At 47.1% G+C, this 19,248-nt stretch overlaps 2 protein-coding genes across 3 annotated transcripts; one reads left to right on the top strand and one right to left on the bottom strand.

Moving 5' to 3' along the window:
- The first annotated feature begins 10,604 nt into the window (after positions 1–10,604).
- On the top strand, positions 10,605–11,180 carry PEX39 (peroxisomal biogenesis factor 39). The gene has a single exon (XM_069488583.1). It carries the CDS (start codon positions 10,629–10,631, stop codon positions 10,932–10,934), a length of 306 nt encoding a protein of 101 aa, XP_069344684.1. The 5' UTR covers positions 10,605–10,628; the 3' UTR covers positions 10,935–11,180.
- A 1,200-nt stretch (positions 11,181–12,380) lies between these two features.
- Positions 12,381–18,826, bottom strand: RPL7L1 (ribosomal protein L7 like 1). 2 transcript variants are annotated; one of them, XM_069487615.1, is made up of 7 exons: positions 18,587–18,826; positions 17,868–17,976; positions 16,753–16,913; positions 15,671–15,808; positions 14,863–14,972; positions 14,452–14,666; positions 12,381–14,014 (listed from the first exon to the last, which is right to left on the bottom strand). In XM_069487615.1, exons 1-6 carry the CDS (start codon positions 18,625–18,627, stop codon positions 14,458–14,460), a joined length of 768 nt encoding a protein of 255 aa, XP_069343716.1. In that variant the 5' UTR covers positions 18,628–18,826; the 3' UTR covers positions 12,381–14,014; positions 14,452–14,457. The 2 variants fall into 2 exon arrangements, with proteins under 2 accessions (XP_069343716.1, XP_069343715.1); XM_069487614.1 differs by having other exon boundaries at positions 16,753–16,916; positions 18,587–18,824.
- Positions 18,827–19,248: the final 422 nt, after the last annotated feature.

Here is a 19,248-nt window from a genome sequence, read left to right as displayed (position 1 = left end):
CGGTGCTGTTACCACATTACACATGGGGAGCGAGCTCTCTGGCCTCTTTTAGGTTTCAGGATCTTCCCAGGGAAGGGAAGGAGGAAGACCCCCTCAGCGGCTGCCCGCTTGGCCACCTCAGCCTGCCATTCCTAACCCTAACCCTAACCCTAACCCTTCCACCTACTGGCTCCCAGCTCCCGTGTCAGGTCAGGTGTCCCTTGCCACGGGTCAGCTTGGAAGCTTTTCTTGCCTGCTCTTCACGTCGGGTTCCCTCCTTCTAGGAGCTCCAAGAATCTCCCTGGCAGCTCACAGTCTTGTCGGTCCTGAAGACACCTTGCCCAAGGTGAGGATGCCCTGGCACAATGGCCTTTGAGCTGTTCACCTTGGCTTTGGCTGCACCTACCATGTGCTGGTCCATCACTGAGAGCCAGGCCCTGTGCGTAGACATCTCATTTAATCCTCACAACCACCCCGGCAGGTGTTATCATCCCTGTTTGGCAGCTGAGGAAACAAGCTCAGAAAAACTAAGTTGCACAGCTGAAGACCCTCCAGCAGGCAAGCAGTGGGATGGGAGTTCGGGATGTGTCTATAGGTCTGTCTCCCTCCAAGGCGCTTTTCACAAAGCTGCTGGGAGAGTTCAAGCAAATGCGAGTACCAGTCTGAGCGCCCAGCCCAGCGCACAGCAGGTGCTCCCTCTAATTTATGCTCCCCCCTTTTTTCATATGTACAGATGGAAAACTGGGGGCCCTTGTTAAGCTGAGATGAGCCACATAGGATGTGAAAAAATTAAGAAAAAGTTTCAGTACATATTAGAGAAGATTGCTGATATTACCAAATAATTATTGATTGTAAATCTTACATATTCAATGAGAAGACTGTAAACAGAGGGGCGACTAGGGGCCCAGCATGTGGGTGCACTGAAATAGCAAACGAAGTCTTTTCGGGGAATCCTGACAGGGGCACCTATTCCATTCTATGGAATAGGTGAAATGAAAATTCTATAGTGTTACTTATAATAAAAAAATAAAAAATCATCTAAATGTTCAGTGATAAGGAAGTAGCTAAATAAACTATGGTGCATCTGTAGGATGAAACATTATGCAGGCCTTAAAATGTCCATTCATTCTTTCATATAGAACCATTTATTGGTCTCTGCTTTATGCCAGGAATTGGGGCTGAGGATGATAAGACAGAAAAGAAATGCTTTCAGCAGTCAAGCAGGGAGACAGACAGGAAGGGGACCAGGAGTGTAAAACAAGCTATAACCAAGCGTGTGTGTGTGTGTGTGTGTGTCTGTGTGTGCGTGTGCACACATGTGTAGAGGTAGAAAGTGGGTCCTGGGAGGGGGATCAGGAAAAGTGCTTTAGAAGGTGATACTTGAGCCCAGTCTTGGTTTTTTGTGTTTTTTTGAGACAAGGTCTCACTCTGTCCCCCAGCTGGAGTGCAGTGGTGTGACCATAGCTCACTGCAGCCTCCAACTCCTGGGCTCTAGAGATCCTCCTGCCTCAGCCTCCCCAAGCAGCTAGGACTACAACTGTGCACCACTGTGCTGACCCAGTCTTGATTCTTTCTGAAGCGTTTGTAATGACGTAGAAAAAATGTTTGGGTGAATGTGAATTTTAAACAGGATAAAAAATGGGCTGGGCGTGGAGGCTCACGTCTGTAATCTAGCACTCTGGGAAGCTGAGGTAGGGGGATTGCTTGTGCTCAGGAGTTTGGGACCAGCCTGAGCAAGAGCAAGACCTCATCTCTACTAAAAACAGAAAATTAGCCGGGTGTCGTGGCTCATGCCTGTAGTCCCAGCTACTGGGAAGGCTGAAACAGGAGGATTGCTTCAGCGCAGGAGTGTGAGGTTGCAGTGAGCTACGATGATGCCACTGCACTCTAGCCAGGGTGACAGAGCAAGACTCTGTCTCAAAACAAAAGAAAGGACAAGAAATGTATCTGTAGTGTGATGTGATGTTCATGGAGCTGCCGGGGCCATCACACCAGCCTTGGATTGCTTAACACTGAATTTAATTCACATGAGAAAGGCATAAACTTTTATCTTGTGTAGGCTACTGTTATTTTGGGTTCCCTGTTGCTCACTGCCAAAACTAATCCTAACTATTACAAAACACGTAGTGTATGTTCCAAGGTGCTAGTGGGAAAGCAGATGGAAGAAAGTTTAATTAAGGGACGTTTACAGCAGTGTGGCAGGGTACTGGGAAACCAGAGGCTGCAACAGGGGCTGGTAATGGTGGTGTCAGCACCCAGGGCTGAAGAGGACAGAGCGGGAGCAACAACAGGAACCCAGAGCCAGAGGGAGCTGTGTGAAGAGGGTGCCTGACAGTAGCTGTGACCTTCAGTGGTGATCCTGCAACGAGGGAAGCAGGAGAATAAATTCCCTGATTTCACCATCCGCCCAACTTTTGATCCCGGCTGGTGCCTGGGCTGGCCGCAGCTCAGCCTCCCAGGGCACTGGGCCTGCGGTGAGGGACTGGATTTGGAGGGGCACAGGGAAGCTGTTCTTTATCGTTCATCCCCTCATGTCCTTTGTCCACGTGAAAACCCATGTCCCCAGCACAGAGATGCACAGTGTCCCATCAGCTACTGTATCACTGGGAGGTAATGTCAGTTTGATCATACTCCCACTGAAGCCTAAAATGTTAGCTACCACCAGTGTTCTTCACATAAGTTAGCAGAGGAAAATGGGGGTTATGAGGCCTAAGTTCATGGTCAGAGCTGCCCCCTTTCACCCGCCAATGACACAATCTCCTTACTCTTTGCCGGTTCCTTGGTTGGACAAGGTTCTTTACCTGGTGGGTAACTCAAACCTTTATTCCTGTAGGATCTGAGTCATTGGTGGTCCTGAATTTGTTGGGTTGCTGAAATTAATTATTGACCAGGATTATGGATAAAGGATTATTAAGAGGTACTTCAGTGAATCCCTTTGGTTCCAGTTCTAGTTTCTACCTCTGTTATATGATAGCAACTTAATTTCCTCTGGAAATTGGGATTAATCAGCCCAGATATTACAGTGACCACTTTCTCTGCCTGTTGGTTCAGTAGCATGAGAAACCAAAATGGCTAGGCGCTATCTCAGCTTCCAGGCTATTGTCCCATGGTGGAAATATTTCTTCCTTGGACAGTGGGAGCTCCAAACCCCCTAGGCCCAAGGTTATGACAATGGGCAGCAAAAATTCTACCAGTGTGTTATAGACTTTAGGTATAATAGTGTGGAGGCACCTGCTACCGCTACCTCTTGGTGTTACATATGATTCTGGTTATGATTTTTAAAAGTATACTGCATCCTGCAATGTGGCACCCCCGCCTGGCAGGGTGTAGTTTCCCAGCCGTGCTCTAACAGGTTAATCCACCATTCTACCAAGCCAGCTGCCTCTGGGTCACAGGGCACACGGTAAGGCCAGTGAATTCCCTGAGTGTGAGCTCACTTGTACATTTCCTTGGCTGTAACATGTATGCCCTGGGTGGAGGCTATATTATGTGGAATGCCATGCTGATGGATATGGCATTCTGTAAGTCCATGCGTGGCGATGCTGACAGAAGCATTGTATGTGGACAAAGCAAATTCATGCCTGAAATATGTGTTTATCCTTGTGAGGATAAAGTACAGCCCCTCCATGATGGGAGGGTACAATTAGATCAACCTACAACCAGGCAAGAATGGTGCCCAATCAGGGACTCAGCACTGGCTGTAAGGAGGTTGAATACTCAGCACTGGCCACTGGCGGATCAACCTCAGAGAGAGAAAGACTATGTTTCTGAGCCAAAACATAGCTTCCCTCCCCGCCACCAGGCCATTTTATACCTAGGTTTGCTGAACAAGCCCTGGGGGTGCTGGGGAAAGAAGTTGACCATCATCCACAGGGCTGTCATCTTGTCCATTTGATGATCACTTTGTCCCTTTGTTGTATTGTGGACCATTGTTAGCAGCTTGCCTTTGACTGTTAGACATCACCGCTTGGCCTTTGCACCAGCAGGTACCACCAGGGTGCCATTATTCTTACTGAGTTCGGAGAATCCAAATCCACTCATCCATCCAGCACCCCACGATAGCTCTCAAGTCTCTAGAGGACAGTCATGAGAGCAAGGTGAGCATGCTGGTGGTCCTCACCAACACATTTTTTTTTTTTTTGGGGAAGGAGGGGTGCTCAGTTTCCTTGTTCATCTTTTGAGACAGAGTCTCACTCTGCTGCCTTGGGTAGAGTGCAGTGGCGTCATTGTAGCTCATCGCAACCTCTGACCCCTGGGTTCTAAGCGATCTTTCTGCCTCAGCCTCCAAGATAGCTGGGACTACAGGCACATGCCCCAGTGCCTGGCTGGTTTTTTTTTTTTTTTTCCTTTTCTTTTTGGTATTGGCGGGGTCTCACTCTTGCTCAGGCTGGACTCCAACTCCTGAGCTCAAGCAATCTTCCCTCCTCGGCCTCCCAGAGTGCTAGGATTATACGCATGAGCCACCGGGCCAGGCCACCAACACATTTCTTAATGCTTTGGTAAAGGGAGTGCTTTCCAGACCCCCTTCAAATATGTAGCTAGCGGTGGCTAAGAAAGTTGCACATAATAAATCCAGTCCAGCATTCCCATCTCCCTGGAGACTTGTGATTCCTTCTTCTACAGTATGCCAGGGAAGTTCTGGCATTTCAAACTTATTAACTGTAGGCTACCATTAAATCCAGGCCTTAATTAACCAACCTAGCAGTCTATTAACACCCTCCCAGGTGCTTGGGCCAACACATTAAATCCCAAATCCTGGATGAGCATCCAAGGCAATGAGTTTGGCCAAACTGAGCCTTACATTCCACCCTCCTTGGTCTAGTTCCCTCAGAACCCACTCCCACACCTGCTCTGCAGCTCCTGCCAAGGCAGGTTGGCAAGGCCTGTAACTCAGCCTGGGCGTTCTCCTCTCAGCGTGGGCCTTGTGCTTCTCCATCGGGCTATGCTGGGATCTAACTCATGAAGGGCCTGGGGCCAAGGAGGGATGGGGGCAGGGAGGGCTCTAAGGCTATATCCTGGGAGGGAGGAAGGAGTGGTACAAGAGGGGCTGTCTCCACAGACAGGAGAATGTCAAGGGAATTTGGGAGTTCAAAGTCCTCAGCCTTGTTTGTGTCTGTCCAAATGTCTCCATGCCACTTCAGGGTCCCAGTCCTCACCCATCAAGGCCCTTACCTTAGCATAAGGAGACCTGGAAGGCTAAGCAATTAATTAGCACTGCAACTTCGCAACCTTTACACTGGCATCCTGGGGCCAGTCCCCAGCCACATGTGCCCTGTGCGTATCGGAGGGGAGGGACTCCTTCTAGCTGCCATCAGGGTGTTCTGATTGCTCACTCACACTCCCTGCCAGACATTGATAACTTCCAGTTCTCCTTTCCCCTAAGCATTCCCTGTGGACATCAGAAAAAGCCAAATGACCCCATGCCATGGTGATGAAGAGCCCCCGCTCTCCCCCATGCTTCATCCCATGCCGCCCCAAAAGATAATTTGGGTTACGGCGATACCCCTGCATGCTGTAGACTACATGGGACATTTCCCCTCTGCAAAGAGGCATCCCCTGCACTCTTTGAATTTATGATCAACCTAATCCCAGTATCCTGTTTGGGGCTCCTGGAACCAGCTTCTTTATTGGTGAGTACGGGCAGGAAACAGATGACACACTGGTATCGGGTAATTTGAGGGGAATTTAATAAAGGGTCTGCTTACAGAAGTGGTGTGGACAGGGTGAAGGGAAATCCCAGGGGCGGTGCATGCTGGGACCAGTAACAAGTGTGAAGGGGAGAGGGGAGGGGGCACTGGCAGACCCAAAGCCAGGGAGAGAAACTGAGGAAGAAATACTCTGACCTACTTCCCCTCGCTTCCTCTGCTCCCCTCCCGCCATGGACCCAACCCAAAAGCCAGAGGGCAAGGGAGCCGATTGAAGGCGTGTGTAAATATCAGCGTCCGGGGATCTATGTGGACAGGGTGGACAGACGACCTGGAGGGCCGGCGGAAGAGATCCAGCATGACCACCAGCTGATCAGAATCTCAATGTCTGCCTCTGTTGAGCATCCCGCACCGTCCCATTTAATCTGCTGGACAATCCCGTGAGGCGGGCACTGTCGTCACCCTCATTTTACAGATAGGACATCTGAAGTGGAAGTAAGTGAAATAACTTGCTCCAAAGTCTCACAGCTTCTAAGTGCCAAGGCGGGATTAGGACCTGGACTCAGCCTGGCGCCAGAGCCAGGCGTGGGCCAGCCCTGCAGGCTCAGAAGGTGACCATGAGAGCAGCTCAAATACACTTAAAAACCAGTATAATGTGTGGGCTCCTCATTTCACTTGGCACAAAACACTATTACTGTACCAGGTACCACACTAGATTATTTATGTAATAAAGTATATGATACGTCTATATCATAAAAACTTACTTCAGTGACCTTTTCCCTGGGGAGGCCATGAGCCCCTTACAGACAGGACAGAGATCTGTGTGCCAGCATTTGGCACCGTGCACGGCCAAATGCTCTCATTCAGTGCTTGTATTGATTGAATTCAGTCTTTCCTCTTTTGAGTTTGTAAGGATAGATTCAGTCAGTCAGTCAGTCACTTAGTTAACATTCTCTGAGCACTACTAGGTCTCTATAGGTGCTGGTCTAAGCACATGGCTATTAGACGAATAAGGCTCATGGTCTAATCTACGAGACTGCATGTGCACACTGAGACGAACCAGGGACTGTGGGAGCACAGAAAAAGGACCAATTAATTCTGATGGCAACGATGGAGGCAGTGGGCTCACTGAGGAGAATTCTTTGAAGTATGAATTGAGTTTCAATAATTGGGGAAGAGGGAAGGGCATTTCCTTCCAAGATAGGATTTTTTTAAAAAATTAAATCATGGCCAGGTGCAGTGGCTCATACCTATGATCCTAACACTTTGGAAGGCTGAGGGGGGAAGACCACTTGAGGCCCGGTGTTTGAAGTTACAGTGAGCTATGATCAGGCCACTGCACTCCAGCCTGGGCAACACAGTGAGACCCTGTCTCTAAACAAACAAAATTAAATCACGGATAAAAGATGTCTAATGAGTTATAAATGAGCTTAGGGGTGTTTGCAGCCTATCTCTAGACTTAGAGGTTGACACTTGGCCTGGCCACCCCTGCTGAAACAACCTCTTGGCCTCCAGGGTCCTGGCTGGCTCAGGGAGAGGCTTTGGATACACCTAGGTGGGAAGTAGTTTTGCCTCTGTCTTTGCATTTATTCAGTTTTCCTTCTTTTGCCTCCCTGCCTTCCACATGCACATTCATGGCAGTGCACAGGGCTCAGATGGCTTCCCACAGCGCAGGGGCCTCTGGGCCCCATCAAGGCGGAGGCAGCCTGGTATAGAGTTAGGGGTCAGGAGGCCTAGGTTCCACCCCCAGCTCTGTCACTCCCTTTCATGGGCTTGGTTAACTGTATAAAGGGTGTTGGACTCAGTGGTGTTTGAGGTCCTTCCTGACAATCCCTAATTCCTAAGCTTGTCCTGCCCATCTTATGGGGTTGTGCTGGGGACAAAATGAAAGAATGTGAGAGAAGAAGAATGACACTGAGTTGACTTGGCACTTCCCAAACACATATCTGTTAGTCTCCCAAATTCTGAGCAAATTTGGTCCTTCCTGTGCCTGGGAGGACGCACAAGGTTGGTTTTGACCTCACAGAGACGCTTTCATCTTGCACTTCGCTGGCAGGAAAGAGGGCAATGTTGGAGCAGAAAACCAAAGCCCCCCAGTGAGGATGCTGGGAGTAGAACTAGGGACAAGGACATCCGAAAAATAAAGTGAACCTGGTGAGTTAGGAGGGAATCCTTAGGGCAAGACCTGCAGGAGTCTGGCCAGGGAACTGGCCCAGGCTCCAGAGAGGATGAGTTCTTCCTTCATTCAATGTTCTGTTAAATACCAGCTGGTGTACTGTGTACTGTAATGCAATTCTGGCATTCACCATTAGGAGTTAGTACAGACCCCATCAGTTAAAGAGCACAGTGCCCCACAAGACTGCTTTCACTTCAGATGCCAGTTGCAAGTTCAGGGGATACCCAGGCCACCCACAGTTGTGATTGACTGGCCACAAATTTGGGGGGTTCCGATGATCCCCTTCAGATTCAAAATTTCACTGAAACAACTCACAGAACTCAGGAAATTGCTATTCTTATGATTACAGTTTTATTAAGGAGGATACTAATCAGCATGACCAGCCAAATGAAGAGACGCATAGGGCTAGGTCTGGGAGGATCCCGAATGCAAGCTCCCATGGAAGCTCCATAACCCCATGGAATCAGGTTATGTCATCCTGTCACCCTCCGACACTCTGGGGTTCATCAACCAGGAAGTTCCCCTGACTTTTGTGTCCAGAGGTTTTTTTTTTTTTTTTTTTTTTTTTTTAAATCTGGGCTTTATTGCATAGACACGATTGATTAGATCATTGGCTGCAGACTGAGTTCCATCTTCCCTCCCTAGACCTCATGTAGCTTAAAGCCCCAACTCTCCAATCACGTGGTTGGTCTTTCTGGCATGGTCAACTTCCATCCTGAAACTATTGAGGGGCTGCCATGAGTCACCTCATTAGCACACACTATTGGGGCCCCTATGAATTATCACTTTTAATACTTGAGAAATTCCAAAGATTTAATCTCCCTCTGAAGCACCAGGGACAAAGGTCAAACACTTTATTATATTATACTCAGTGTGGTCAGTTTCCTCCAGACTGACTTCTCATCAACCCGTCAACCCCAACTTTTCTTTTTTTTTTTTTTTTGAGACAGAGTCTCACTCTGTTGCCCGGGCTAGAGTGAGTGCCGTGGCGTCAGTCTAGCTCACAGCAACCTCAGACTCCTGGGCTCAGGCGATCCTACTGCCTCAGCCTCCCGAGTAGCTGGGACTACAGGCATGCGTCACCATGCCCGGCTATTTTTTTTGTATATATATATATTTTAGTTGTCCATATAATTTCTTTCTATTTTTAGTAGAGACGGGGGTCTCACTCTTGCTCAGGCTGGTCTCGAACTCTTGACCTCGAGCGATCCACCCGCCTCGGCCTCCCAGAGTGTTAGGATTACAGGCGTGAGCCACCGCGCCCGGCCAACCCCAACTTTTAATTTTGACAAGTTTCAAATTTTCATCTGGATTCACTGATTCTTAGCAATTTTGTCACATGTGCTTTCTTTCTCATCATGACACTTCACCCCTAAATACTTCACAATGTATCTGCTATGAACAAGTTCCTTCTCATATATAACCACAATACAATTATCACATTTGAGAAATTTAACATTGATATAATACCATCATCTAATATACAGATCATATGCAAATTTCCCCAAGAGTAAAATGTCCTTTATAGATGATTTTCTCCCCATCTTGGATCCAATCCAGGATCACACATTGCATTTATTTATTTATAGACAGGGTCTCACTCTGTGGCCTGGGCTAGAGTGCAGTGGCATCATCATAACTCACTGCAGCCTTGAACTCCTGGGCTCCAGAGATCCTCCTATCTCAGCCTCCCAAGTAGCTAGTACTAAGTGTGCGCCAACATGCTCAGCTGTTTGTTTTTTGTAGCAACTGTGTCATGTTGCCTAGGCTGGTCTCAAACTCCTGGCCTCAAGTGATCCTCCTGCCTCTGCCTCCCAAAGTGCTGAGATTACAGCATGAGCCACCACGCCCAGACCCAGCTCTGCATTTATTTTTTATAGTATGTGTGCTGCCAAAGTGAGTACTGCATTAATTTTTTGTATCTCCTTTAATCTGGGATAGTTCTCAGCCTTTTCTTTTTCTTTTTATGACAATGACATCTGTAAAGTGTCTCTGTCAATCATTTTGCAGACTGCTTCTCACGTTGGTCTCTTATTTCCTCAAGATTAGATTCAGAGTAAACATTTTTGGCAGGGATACTACATAAGAGATGCTGTGTCCTTCTCAGTGCATCACATTAAGAGGCACATGATGCCAGTTTGTCCTATTAATACGAATTAAGCTTTGGTTCCTTGAGTAGGGTGGTGTTTGCTAGATCAGGCTAGCTTTTGATAACTTAGAAACCTGAAAATTATTGGCGCTGACTTTCCAAGTGGCCTGAGTAGCTATAGCACACCTGCCCTGCCTTCACCTTCTCGCATCCTCTCTCCAAGCACTGGGGAACCGGGGATGGCAGGAAATGGAAAGAGAGTGGCTAAGCTCTGCGGTGTTTCTCTCTTGAGGCCCTGGCGACAGCTCTACAGCTATTTTCCTTCGGGTGCTGCACAGCCCGGCATGGGGATTCTCCCCTGCCGTGTGTTATAAACGACTCCCTGTCCGCATGCATGGAAGTAGGTACTGCGCGGTACGCAAACCTGGGTCTTTTTGCCCGCAACACCGCGTTCCCATGCACGTTCCATTCTGTGCAAGCCTTCAAGTTTTGGCGTGTCCGTCCCTTTTCTTCTAAAACAAACATTCCACGTTGGGAGCTCTGGCGTGGGCTGAATTTTGTATGCGTCTGAAGCGTTTCTGCGCGGAGCCGCTCAGGGTTGCCAAGCGCTCCCCGCAGTCCCGGGCGGCGTGGCGCGGCCTATGGCCTCCCCTTCCTTTCCGCCGGTGGTGGTTGCACCCACCTCACCCGGAAGTGCTCGCTCTCGCTTCCCGCACGCCGGTCGGGTTCGCAGCCCGACATGGAGCAGCCCCGCAGTCCCGGCCGGGCTACCGCGCTCACGGACGCAGCCCCGGCCTCGGTGACGCTGGCGCAGCTCCTGCAGCTGGTCCAGGAGGGCCGGGAAATCCCGGGCCTGGAAAGACGCCACATCGCGGCGACCCATGGCGAACCCACGACGTCCCGGCTCCCGCGGAGGCCCAAGCCTTGGGAGGCCGCGGCTTTGGCCGAGTCCTTCCGCGCTGTAGCCCTAGATCCGGGACCACAGGCATCGCCGACCCTCAAGAAAGGAATGGCCCCGGCGGAGGCAGCGACTACGCCTTCTTAAATGGCACACAGTGGGTTCCTGGGGTTCCTTGTAGGGGAGATTTGGAGGGCGTGGCTGCAGGACCCTGGATACCCACCACTCTAAATCATCTTTCGGGCATTCGCTGTGTGACCTGTCTCATCTGGACTTAATCCTCCTGCAACAGTCCGGATTGTTCTGTATTCGTATTTCAGGACCATGATTCTCAGGAAAAAGAAAAATCCTGCTTCAGTTGTGATGTGTAATTGAAATAAATCTCATACTTTTACTACCTGCTATGCGTCAGTATGTTTTCATTTAAAAAATGCTAAGTAGGCTGCACTAAGGGGGTCTGACCCACTGGGAACAATTCCTGAGAACGTCAGTTTATTCTGGTGGTAGTGGAAAAGTGAGTCTGCAATCCAAATGGCATTTTCCTTTTATACAGCCATTTTCCAAATGGGCAGTTAATAAAAGATTCGATGATAAAAACTTCCCCCGAGAACGACTTTGAAGATATACTACACAAAAGAAATCCAAAGCATTTAAAAAAGGCTTATGCCTGTAATCAGCACTCTGGGAGGCCGAGGAGGGAGGATTGCTTGAAGCCAGGAGTTGGAGACTAGCCTGAGCAAGAGACCCAGTCTCCACAAAAAATAAATTAGCCAGGCATGGTCTGGAGGCTGAGGCAGGATTGCTTGAGCCCTCCAGTTTGAAGTTACCATGAACTATGATCACGCCACTGCACTGTATCTTGGGCTACAGAGCTAAGACCCTGTTTCAGAACCACAAAAAAAAAAAAAAAAAAAAAAAAAAAAAAAGCACCAATTAACAAAAACCCTTGAAACCTTGGCTCCTGGAACCAGCTGGGTCAAGCAAGGGGCTAGAGCAGCAGTCCCCCACCTTTTTGGCATGAGGCACCAGTTTCATGAAGACAATTTTTCCTGGGATGGAGGGGAGTCCTGGGGGGGAGGTAGAGCTCAGGTGGTGATGGAAGTGATGGGGAGTGGCTGTAAATACAGATATACCTCCTGCTGTGCAGCCCCCTGGTTCTTAAGTTTCAGGGAAGACAATCCCCCCACCAACACACTTGTGTGTGGAGGGGAGGGCTGTGGTGGTGGGGGAATGGCTGTTGGCAAAGTTCTGTCACCCAGTCCCTAGCCAACTGCAGGGACAGGTCAGAGCAGAGGCAAAGTTCCCACAGCCCACATTCTGAAGTCAGTCCTTTTACTAGGCCATGTGGTTCATTAGACACTCTTGCTCCCTAAAACTGTATTTTACTCTCCTTACAAAATCTAGAACATACCTGGTGTGTGCTGACTGGCATGACCAATCCACATTAGCATATCCCAACCCACAGAGTATACATTATGCCTAGTTTTTCTTATTTCTAAGAAATAATGATAGTCCCACAACTTGTTTGGATAACAACATTATACAAAAGTACAGTTTTTGTGATAACCTTTTATTTATATAGAATTGTAAATTACAGACTATTATTTTGCTCAAACCTTTTAACCACGACATGAGGCACACACGCTAGAGGGTATTATCTCCATTTCACAGGCAAGAATGGAAATACTGTTCCCATATTTATATGAGACAGCTGGGATTTAAGCCCTGAGTTTCCATTCTCACAACAGCTTTTTTCTCATGACTTTGTGATACATCATTTTAAAGTAATCTGATTTCACAATGCTTTAAAACATAAGAGTAACATCTATAACATCTATTGCTGGCAGGTTAACTCTGGAGCCAACCAACCTAATTAATTACCTCATAACCTGGCACATTTCAGGCACTGTTATACATCTAACTCAATTTCACAGCTATATTTGAGGGCCCCATGAGCCAAAATTGCAGCAAAGCTGACCTGAAAGGACCAGGAACACAATGGTCAAGCCTATTTCCAAATTTAACCTAGGCCTGGCACATCCTCACCAATTGAGGCAACCAAGTGAAGGCCCGTTTAGAAGTGGACACTGATGAAAAAACACAAGGAGAATCAGACTGACTTCTTTAAGGTGAACATCCTCAGAAAGCCTATTGCTGGTGTCTACATTACCACCAGGACAAAGGGCAATACTTCTGGAGTCCCGAATATGCAAGATAAAGGTCAATTAAGCTGCCTGCCAGATGCCCAAAAAACCAAATACCGCTAAGTTCATCCATGCCAAACCAAGAAAATGGTTCATTCCTTCCTGATCTTGGTTTTAAGGAGATGATCATCACAGAAACCAGGAAATTCCATCCTGAACCCTAGGGGGAGGGGGAGGAATGGTGGGCATTTCCCAGATTTCAAGGTGCAGGGGCAACACAGTCTGCCACTGTGAAGGGGAAAAGCTATCTCGGTCAGCTTTGGTCTTCCACAAGATAATGGAACCAGAGACTAGCAAGATCAGGGCTTGGGTGACCAATCCTGGGAAAAGGAGGACTTCTTCACAGGAAGTGCTACAGTCCATGGGGAGAAGAGTCTATGAACACCCTAAAATTGTAAGCAAAATTTTGAGTATATGCATGTACCGGTCAAAGTGGTCCTTCATCCTCAAATCCTGAATTAGAGAAAGGGACTAAACCAGTTGCAGACTAGGATACAAAAGCCACCAGATGCACTTAGAGCCAGCCAAGTCTGAGAGTTCTCAAAGCCATCACTGAAAACTTGGAACATGGATTCAAAGATGAGCACTTGGTTTTGCATTCTCCTTTCTAATTGTATTTCAAATCTTCAAAACAAAGCCCAGGGAATACCCAGATTCAAGTATGCCCCTGGGCTTGGTCCACTGTTACAGGAGTCTCAAAGATCCTCATACACATGCTTGAGTCATTCATTCACGTTTAACTGCAGGATAGAAGATCTGACAAAGCAAGATCTGACAAAGCAGGACTGCTTTCTCCATGGCATGTGATTTCAGAGGTGGCAGCAGCCAAAGTGGAAAACACTGGAATTTTTCCTTGGAACTGGACTGTGAAGAGACGTTCCTGCCATGAGCATAACCGACTGTCTTTTCCCTGACCCTTCCCTTCGTTTTTGAAGATAGAGCAGAAAATAATCTTCTCTGAAGATACTTGATAATTCCAAAACCCAAAAACACATGCTCCAATGCACTGTGCTTTCAGATATTCTGAGGAAGAAAAACACAATTGCATTAATACAATTTACTACAATCTGGTACCTAAGAGTGACAACAGTGGCAGTACAAAGTAATTTCAAAAAGAGTTAAGATTCCTTCTACAAAATGGATGAGATTACCAAATCCTTTTTGAAATTAGTTATTAGTATTATTCCTTTCCCATTTCCACCTTAAATGACCACAGCGATGCAAAAGTTTTATTACTAACATTTTCTAGCTGGTAACTGTTAAGATATACATAGCTCCATACCCTAATCAGGCATTCATTGTTCCAAGCAGGACTCTATCCATCAGACCTGTACAGCCCTTCTCTTTCCTCCCAATCTCATGGTTACTACTAAATACTAATAAATGCTAAAAGAACTTGTAAGTGTCAAGGCATGGCCCCTCTAAAGTCGGCCCAAGGGCAGTTTTCAGCCTTGTCTCACCTGGGTCTAGTTCAGCTGGCGGATGAGCTGATTGATGCGTTCACCTCGATAGCCAGGTGAGCCCATCTCCTTGAGGAAGCCCACTTTATTCTTGGTAGCATGACGGGCCACTGAGAGTTGGAAAGGACGCAAGAACCATGAGATCTCCTGGAAATGTTTTCCCGGGAAGGCAATTTCATGAATGAGGTCTTCCAAGCAAATGACACCAAACTTCCCTAAGAAACATAAGGGCACAGACCGATTGCTTTATTCAATCATTTATCCAGCATCTACTGAGAAGCTCTTTTATGCCAGAGCAGGGCACTCTGGCAGGTTCTTGGGACACCGACAAGGACACAACCTGCATCCCACAGCAACACTGCAAAGACCTTTGCTCCCTGTCCCAACTGACCCCTAAGCTGCAGCACTCACCCAGGTGCTCTTCAATCACTGTGTTATCTGTCAGAGGGATGGTCTTATTCTTGACCTTGGCTTGTCCACGTTTCAAGATGAGTTCACGGACGGACTTCAGATTTGGAAATCTGTGTGAAGCAAAATGAAGTACAGCCTTCACCAGCACGTGGCACACTACGAAACACTCCTACAGCCTGGTGAGGAGAAGAGGTTCTCCCTCCTATGCACCCCTTCCCACACCCAGGAAGTGTCCTGTCATCACATTCCAGCTGGGATGCTTGAGAATACTTGAGTGAAGGAGGAGATAAAGAACCAAAGTGGTCCTGGCTATGTAATTAGAAATTTAAATTTGTGGATATAAATGTTCACCAGGCAAAAAAATTTATTTCCCAGGCAAAACCAACACAAAATAAAAACCATGTCTTGGCTTGGAGTCTAGGACTCTGGCCTTATGTGACCCTCTACTCAAGATAGTCCAAGAGTTGGAAATTAAATCCAAGTCTTTGTTGGGTTTTAATGTTTGAGGAATACTACACTTACACAGCCCTGCCCCTAGCTCCACTTCAAGACTCCAGGAATTAATCTCTCCTTGACCCATCTTACTCAGCCTTAGCCTACAACTGAAGGAGCCCTACGGTACTGTTCAGACCATCATTAGCAGCCCTCCCCCTCTGCCTATCCCCACGTCCCAAGGTTATCATGACCAGATGATTTCTGGTTGACATGGTCACAGCAATACAAGCCTTGGAGAACAAATAAATACCCTGTGCACCCTAACACATTTCGATATAATCTAACGTGAATTCACATGGAAAACCTTACTCACCCCCAGGTCACATAAGGTTCCACCATACGCAGCAATTTTAGGCTCTGCGGGGTGACTCTAACAAAGACACCACTGAAAATTTTCTTTAGGCGAAGTCTTGCGATGGTCTTTTGCACCAGTGAACTCACCCCATTAATCCTGAAATGAACAGTAACAGAAGTCAGCCCCTCAATTTATGTCAAGTCTAGCAAGCACAAATACTGGGATACCCACTATACTGGGTATCCAGAGAGTAAGACACAGACTATACTTACGGGAACACAGAGATGGTCCCTGGATTTTTGTTGTGTGGGGGGTGGGGGGATATGTAGGGCTATGCATGTCCCACTAAGGTAGCTGCACTTGCTTCTATGGGCAGTAAAAGCTACTGATGATTTTAAGTAAAAGAGCCGTGATCAGATTTCTTCCTGACAATCACCAAGGGCAGTGCATAGGACAGATCTCAGAACGTGACATCATTGGCAGGGGAATCCAGTTAGAAAGCTAATGCAATAGTCCAGCAAAAAGATCACAGGTAGTGGCAGAAAAGCTAGAGGACAGAGCTTGTAAGTATTTAAAAGCCACAGGTTTCTGGTTTGGGTAAGGGAAACAGCAAGAAGCAGAGTTGTATGTGAGGGTGGGGACAGCTAAAGGAAAATACCACTAAATGTGGAAAAATGTCTCCCCTGCACTGAATACACCTCATCCATTTGACCTTGTTTTCAGTTCCCAGAAAGACGCCTCTGCCCCACTTTAGGACTTTAGCATATATGCCTGGAAAACCCTCTCCCTACACTGGTGAACTCCTTTGATGTCTTTCAGGTTTCAGATTGAAGCTCCCGCTTTAGAGAGGGTGTCCTCACACAGTGGCCACCCTCACCACCCACCCCCCTCATCCTCATAGCACCTATTTGCAAGTCTATCTACAGAGTTGGTCTTCCTAACCTTGCAGACAAAATTATGTTTGTTGTGCTCAACCCCGAATTCCCGCAACTTGTGTTAGTGGCTTAGGGCCTACTATCTCATCCCCCTAGACGGAGATCTAAAGCTGAATCACCATTTTGCCTCAGCCTCATGGAACCCGAAAGACACCAGTTCCCTACCTTTGGATGCGTACAACAAAGGCCAAGGAATGTTTATCTGGCAATTCCAAGGCATGAGGTTTCACTTCTAGTCGTCTGAGACGCACCCTGTCGCGTTGCTGCCGCCAGGAATCATGTAGAAATGATTCCAGTCGCTTAAACCTGGGTCCTTTTCCTTTCCTCTGCTATAGAGAAGACAGACCATTATCACCATTTTCTACCTCCATTCATTTTTACTTCCAGAACAGTAATTCATGAGTGACTACTGATAGAAGGGGAGAAAATGAGCATGTTCTATTTCTATGTAAGGAAAAAGTGAGAAACCCAACCAAAGGTACAGTTGAGAAAACTTGGGAATAACTCATAAAAGTCTCTAAATAAACAAAAAATTAGTTTTCATACTGTTAATTCATATCAACCAGTGTTTATGGAACCTAACACTGTGCTAGGTACTATAAAGTACAAAAAAGCATGAGTTTGTTTCCTGTCACCAAAATATTTACATTATTTTTCTCCAAAGAAATTTAGCAGAAAGCAAAAATTGTTCAGCACACTTTTTTAAAAAACTGCTTTCTGTCAGGTATAGTCTCTCAAATTACTCAACATGAACCGAGAAGGTATCTCCACCCCACTTTTCCTTAACAAACTCTACTCCAGCATTTTGCCTGCAAAAGGTGTTAGATAGACAAATATTTGCTAAATGAAGACGAGAACCACATATAGTTAATCATCCTCACCCGTGGATTCAACCAACCTTGGATGGAAAATATTCAGGGCTGAGGGCGGATACAGTAAAAAAGAATAATACAACAATAAAAAACAATACAAATTTAAAAAATACATAGCATTTAGATTATGTTAGATATTGTAAGTAATCTAGACATAAAGTATATGCGAGGAGTATAGGTTATATGTAAATACTGTACCACTTTATATAAAGGATTTGAACATCCTCAGATTGTGGTATTTATGGGGGTCCTGGGACCAATCCCCCGAGGATACCTGAGAGATGACTATATACCTGGTATATCAAACCGACAGGCGAAGGCTCATCGATACCAATCTAGTTCAATACAGGCTGGATACAACTCACCAAATACAAATCTAATCCATTCCTTTTTGATCCCCACCATTACCTCTTTCTTTGCCAAAAGTGCTTGCTTTGCCTGGGTGGCTTTAAGGGCTTGGTAAGCCTTCCTCTTTTTCAGGAGATTTTCTGGAACCAAAGGGATTTTTTTCCTTTCCCTGATACAGAAAATAGATCAGTGACAACGATATTTAGGAAACGAACATTCAATGGATTTCCAAACCAATTCAATACCCTGGGCTTTAGATAACATTACTTATCTTCAAATTCCTGAGGACTGATATTCTCCTGAAACCTGTGGTCTCTGACTCGTCCTCAAAATGGAGCTCTAATATTCGCCTGTCCCCAAAGCCTCAAAAAGTTATGAACCCCTCAGCCACTGGGTTCGAATACGTTAATAGAGCTTTTCCTGTCACAGCCTTTCATGGGCGCTAGTAGCGACGACTGTCTAGTAAAACCTCGGGGGGTTCGGGCGGCTGCAGATTCAGCTGCAGGAAGAATGCTGAAGTTAGGCTGTGTGAACCCAGACTCCGGTACTCCAGCCCGCTGCCTGAAGGCAATTTTCGAGATTATCCGAACTTGACCGCGGTCCTCTCCGCCCCCCAGCCCTATGGCTTCTCACCCCTACCCTCTGTAATCTGGACCCTTTTCTTTTCTCTTCCTACAGTCCACAAGTATCCCTATTTTCCGCCACCGAGACATAAACGCTGTGGATGGCAACAGATATTCAAGGCCCCACTCCAGAAAGTCAAAGACCCACGCACTCACTCTTGCTCCGCCATTTTCCTAGGGTTGCAGCTACTGATCATGCGCACTCGCACCACACGGGGACGAGAGGAATCGTTCTGTTTACTTGACCATAGAGGCGTCCGTTCTAGCTCACGTTGGAGGACCCAGACAACCAGAGCCTACTTGGCAGCAGTGAACCGCTTGGGGTCTTGCTAACCCTGATTTCTACCACAAGTTGCACAAAGCTTCCTTTGCACCCCTTCCAAACTTTTCAGAGCGTGTGTCATTTTCAAAATCCAGCCCTTTTCATTTAAGCTATTTTCTCATCCCGCTGGTAGCTTGGCTGTAAACAATGGAAGGCTTCCCACAATGCCCCTACGGCTTCCGCTGTAGCTTTGGCGCCGCACTTCCGGCGCGCGCTGTGCTGCGCGACTGTCTAACCTCAGTACAGCGTTTTCACTCGTTGGAGAGACCTGGAAGCTATGGCTTTGGCTTTTTTGTGTGAGTGGAGGTGTTTGTGGACGACTTAGAGTGGTAAAGAAGGTGGCTGCGATTCCGTCTGCTCGGCTCTGTCAGTGAGTCCTTTGAGCAAGTTTTTTAACCCCTCCATACCTCGGTTTCCTTACCCATAAAATGGATGTACAGTAATAATGCACCTGCTTAACAGCCTTACGAGGATGATATGAGAGTGCCTGTATAAA

Source organism: Eulemur rufifrons, chromosome 15 (genome assembly GCF_041146395.1).
Source record: "Eulemur rufifrons isolate Redbay chromosome 15, OSU_ERuf_1, whole genome shotgun sequence".
In the NCBI taxonomy this organism is placed as follows: domain Eukaryota; kingdom Metazoa; phylum Chordata; class Mammalia; order Primates; family Lemuridae; genus Eulemur; species Eulemur rufifrons.
This window is presented reverse-complemented; position numbering and strand designations above follow the sequence as displayed.

Excerpts from the sequence above, each read along its gene's own strand:
- PEX39 (XM_069488583.1), top strand. The coding sequence starts at position 10,629 with ATGGAGCAGCCCCGCAGTCCCGGCCGGGCTACCGCGCTCACGGACGCA.
- RPL7L1 (XM_069487614.1), bottom strand. The coding sequence starts at position 18,627 with ATGATCAGTAGCTGCAACCCTAGGAAAATGGCGGAGCAAGA. Across the intron at positions 16,917-17,867 it reads CACTTTTGGCAAAGAAAGAG|CAGAGGAAAGGAAAAGGACC; the intron begins GTAATGGTGGGG and ends TCTTCTCTATAG. Across the intron at positions 14,973-15,670 it reads GAACCTTATGTGACCTGGGG|ATTTCCAAATCTGAAGTCCG; the intron begins GTGAGTAAGGTT and ends TGCTTCACACAG.